The sequence below is a fragment of the Buceros rhinoceros genome, unplaced genomic scaffold (assembly GCF_000710305.1).
Source record: "Buceros rhinoceros silvestris isolate BGI_N320 unplaced genomic scaffold, ASM71030v1 scaffold24697, whole genome shotgun sequence".
NCBI classification, from domain to species: Eukaryota; Metazoa; Chordata; class Aves; order Bucerotiformes; family Bucerotidae; genus Buceros; species Buceros rhinoceros.
In genome coordinates this window covers 16,353-20,960 of record NW_010423184.1, presented here as the reverse complement: position 1 = coordinate 20,960, position 4,608 = coordinate 16,353, and the positions used below count along the sequence as shown (strand labels likewise).

Genomic DNA, 4,608 nt, shown 5'->3' with positions numbered 1-4,608 from the left:
AGTTCTGCAGCCTGTCGCCCCGACCAGTACAAACTGGGGCTGTGGTGGTGGTGCCTGAAACCTGTGTCAGCAGAACTGCACTGCTGCAAAATGGCAGGCAGCATTTGGGGTGTGACAGCTGGTTTCTTTCCATGTGGAACCAGCGGAGGATCGTTTCCTCTGACGTCTCTGAGGGCTGGGGCAGAGTGGGGAAAAGTCTGGGAACTGCAGGTGGACGGGGGGAAAAAATAAAATAAAACCAAATGGGCTGTTGGCTCTTGGTGAACTCAGACTTGGCCCTTTAAGCTGAGGATGGGACTTTCCAGGCTGATTCAGAGCTGCTTTTCCCCCCAGAGCTCCTCACTTGGGCACCTTGCAGGCAGGGCCAGCTGCTGTGAGCTGCTGGCCTCGCTCCTCTGGCCAGCGCTGCCCACGCTTGTTTCCCTTCCCTGCCCACTCACGCTTGCTTTCTCCTCTTGGCTCCCTCCCCTCCGTGCTTTGGGAGAGGGCTCTGGGACTTTGCAGCCTGCAGACCTGGACGTCTTGGTGATGCTGCAGGAGCCCTTTGTGCCTTGGCCGACAGAGACATCTAGCGGGGTCAGAGCTCGGGGACCGGTTTTTAATTTCTGTGTTATTAATTACTTCACTGCTCACAGGTTCCTGCTGGGGCAGGAGCTGCAGGTCCTGAGCAGTCCTGCTGCACCAGTTGCTTTGGTGGGCCAGTTCACCGGGTGCTTCCCTCTCTCATGGGGCCACGTGAGTCTTGGTTGGGGGGCTCGGTCCCCACTCTCTGGAGGTGCCTCTCCTCCAGCCAGGAGGTGTTCTTTGCCCTCATCTTGCCCTGTGTGTGATGAGCCCTTGGGAGACGAGCTGGTCCTCCCCTGGGTGCTGAAGGCGAGGGGGCACCGGAGAGGAACACGCCTGCGAAATGGCTGTGTGGTAGCAGAAGGACCTGTCGGGTTTGGATGAACGCCCGCTCTTGGCACTCCTCCTCCTGCTGCTGCTCAAATGTGCTGCAGTAAGTCAGCAGCAGGGTGGGAAGTGTGTGAGGGGCGAGTGGTCTGTGAGGTTGTTCCTAGATCTGCCAGGCGCTGGGGCCCAGCGGGGCAGCGTGTGTTCCGCGGGCTCCAGGTCTGTTTGTTGAGAGCTGTAGTGCCTCAGCCAGGCACCCCGGTATCCCGGCACCTCCTGGATCTACCCCTAAGCCCTCCAGCTGAGGGAGATCTTTACTGCAGCTTGTGTCTGGGGTTTGAATGGCAAACTGGGACCGCGTGGAGTTAACCCATTCATGTTTTCATCCCCTCTCATAGCGCGGTGCTGCAAACTGCTGCTTCTCACCATACAAGACACTGGCTGTGACATGGACCGGCAGCGTGGAGGGAGCTGGCTCTGGTGAGTCCTGCTCGGGGTCTGGCACTACCTGCCTGTTGCCTGCAGGAGTTGGAGGGTGAACTCACCTGGGTGCCAAACTGCTGGTCTGTGCAGCGTGCCGCTCATGTGCACAATGTGCAGCATTGTCTTTCTCCAGCCCAGGGGTTGGGGAGCAGATTCACAGACCGCCTCTGGCACCAAAGTGCTCTGAGACAGTTCACCAGAGCCTCTTGCAAATGGTTTCAGGGAGAGTGTACCAGAACAGGCATTTCTGTCCCCAGTGCAGTGCTGAGAACTCCGCCAGAGCAGAGCTGCGGCTGCAGGGACACCCTGGCACCTGCTGAGGGTCCCCCCCATGTGCCAGCATCATGTTGGAGCTCAGGGGTCAGCGAGTGACCGCAGTAAGCGCTGCTGTTTGTGTGAGCACAGCTCTAACCATGTTCCTTAACTCTGTTTCCCTGCAGAGACCTGAGGCGCAGACCATCCCTCTGCTGCGCCCGGGTGCTGCACCCGCCCCCGCAACCTCTCAGTCTCTGCGGTGAGAGCACAGAGCAGTTCAAACCCTCCTGTCTGCAGCAGGAACAGCGTGTCCCACACACCACCAGCCCCACCACCCGTCCAGGCTGGGCTTTGTTTGGATGCTGGAAACTCCTTGGGGTTGTTGTTCTGCGTTTTCCCCCGGACCCGTGTGCCTGCCCTTGGAGGGAAGCGCGGCAGGTCAGCGCTGGGGTGAGTCTGCTGGGCTGTGGGGGGTTCCTACAGGGTTCGCGGTGGGAAGATGCCTTGGGAACTGCTTGGTGTGATGCTCTGCTTCAGTCCTTCAGGATCTTGCTGGACTCAAAATACTGGAGCCAGGTTCTTTTCAGAGGGGAGGGGTACAGGATTGAAGGGGGGTGTGTGGAAGAGCAGCAGCTTTGCTGTGTTGGGAACCCTTCCCCAGAAGCTTGTGAAGAACCACACAACCAGAGTATTAGAAAATATCGGTTTATTAGAGTGTCTCTTTCAGAGAGAGTTTTACAAAACAAAGTATTTACAGGCAAGGCGGGGGCTACCTAAGCTTGATCCGATCCAGGGTGAGAGCAAAGGAATCAAATCCACCATTGCTGAGTTTTACTTTACAAAAGTAAGAAGGTCAAGGAGTGGTGGGTGGCACAGGCCATTGTTGCAGGGTAGGAGCTCCAGGACCTTCTGCTTGGTGCAGTCACCATGTGCAGCACAGCTCCGGGGCCCAGCGTAGTGTTAAGGCATGTTGTGGTTACGTTGATGGGGTGGTGTTGGTGTTTCCTCAGGGCCAGTGACAGTGTCTTGCAGCCAGATTTCTGTTTCAGGCCCCCAGCCCTGGACTCGGTGGGACCAGGATGAGACCACACCGTGGGACACCAAGGGAGGGATCCCCAGGAGGATCCCCCCCAACCTTGGTAAGAACTCCTTTCCCCCTCCCCCTACTACTGACTACCAGACAAAGGGGTGCGGACGGCTGTTTGAAAACAAACGCTTGACTTAGAAAAATATTCTGACAGCATGTTTTTGAACCTGTCCCAATAAAGTTTGCCTCTAAACACAAAGTGTTTGTCTTTTCTTTTTTTTTATTTTTTTTTTTTTTTTTTGTTGCCTTGAATGTCTTTGTTTTTGAACCTGGCCCAATAAAGTTTGCCTCTAAAACCAAAGTGTTTTTTTTTTTTTTTTTTTTTTTTTTTTTTTTTTTTTTTTGTTGCCTTGAATGACTGATCAGTCAAAGGCATTGTCAGAAGCTGTTCTAACTTACCCCCGGAGCTATCACTGCTTGGAGTACAAGGGCTAAACTAAACCACCAGCTCTGGCTGCTGAGTCCACACACGAGGTAGAGGGAGGGTTCAAGTTCACAGTAGAGGCTGCGTGTCTCCAGCCGGCGCTGAATAAGAGCTGTCCATGTCCCTACAGCCCCGTCTGCTGTTTGATCCAGTCGCGCAGGCTGGTCAGGCGGCTGTAGACTCCGGGCTTGTTCCTCTGCGCGCAGCCATCACCCCAGCTCACGACACCAACCAGGAACATGCGGTTACTGGGCTCCACGCTGACCAGGGGCCCCCCAGAGTCACCCTGTGAGAAACAAACTGTAGCATAAGGACCAACCCAACAATAAAGTGATAAACAGGAAAGCACAACAAGTAATTACTAACTCACTCCATTCAAAGGCACAAAAAAATTACTAAGTCAACACTTCCCTGCCCATTGTAATATGGCCGTTCTCCTACCTGGTGAGGAGGTTGTGAGACTAAGTCATGCGTTGATGTGAGGGGCTGCTCATGGCCATTCCGATCTGTGCATCGTCTGCAGCTGAGCACACCCCACATCGAGGTGTGGTGTGGTGTGGCGGTGCAGAGGGCTGTCTGCCTGCCGCCAGCAGCGACCCCACGGCACAGCCTTACCTGGCAGGCGTCCACGCCACCGGACAGGATCCCCACACACATCATGCGCGGCGTCAGCTGGTCCGTCAGCAGCTCGTTGCAGATGCTCTGGTTGATGAGCCGGATTTCTGCTTTCTGCAGGATGGAGGCTCCGCTGCCTGCCGCGGGGAGAGGGCAGCGTCAGTAAAAAGCACGGGGCACTTAGGAGCAACATTTCCCTCCCCACTGCGCTTCGTTCGGACTCTGAACGAGCAACTAATTGCCAGGTAAAGCCGGATTTCGGTTTTCTGCAGGATGGAGGCTCCGCTGCCTGCCGCGAGGAGAGGGCAGCGTCAGTAAAAAGCACGGGGCACTTAGGAGCAACATTTCCCTCCCCACTGCGCTTCGTTCGGACTCTGAACGAGCAACTAATTGCCAGGTAAATCCCTGGTGCAAACACCCACTTTTTCCTAATACGTTTATTTTTCTCTTAATTAATATTGTTTATTGCAGCAGGACCAAGACCCTTGTGCTCCCCAAAGGAATCTCCTCTGATGTCGATATATTTAAATTGTGCCCTGCCAGCCCCCTTTTCCCTAAAGCCACATACAAAAAATACATTAACGAGGTCCCAAAGTCGCGACACCAGCACTCACCGCCTTCCGCAGTCGCTCCCCATCCTGTCACCCACATGTCCTTGCCGGCGGGGAAGTTGTGGGTGACATCAGGCAGGCAGATGGGCTGGACAACAGAGGAGAAGGTGACGGGGCTCTGCAGCTCCATGACGGCGATGTCGTAGTCGTAGGTGTAGTCATTGAAGTGGGGGTGGGAGATGATGCGCTTGATCTTCCGCATCTGCACGTTGGCCCCTTGGCGGAGCGGCCTGTCCGCGACG

General features: G+C 55.4%; 1 protein-coding gene across 1 annotated transcript in view; it reads right to left on the bottom strand.

Annotated features, from left to right (window-relative positions):
* Positions 1–3,264: 3,264 nt before the first annotated feature.
* ST14 (suppression of tumorigenicity 14 (colon carcinoma)) overlaps positions 3,265–4,608 on the bottom strand; it is an 11,024-nt gene continuing 9,680 nt past the window's right edge. Inside the window, 3 exon segments of the mRNA XM_010140356.1 lie at positions 3,265–3,426; positions 3,756–3,892; positions 4,370–4,608. The exon segment at positions 4,370–4,608 is cut by the window's right edge and continues 66 nt beyond it. Of these exon segments, the coding sequence (XP_010138658.1) occupies positions 3,265–3,426; positions 3,756–3,892; positions 4,370–4,608 (538 nt within the window).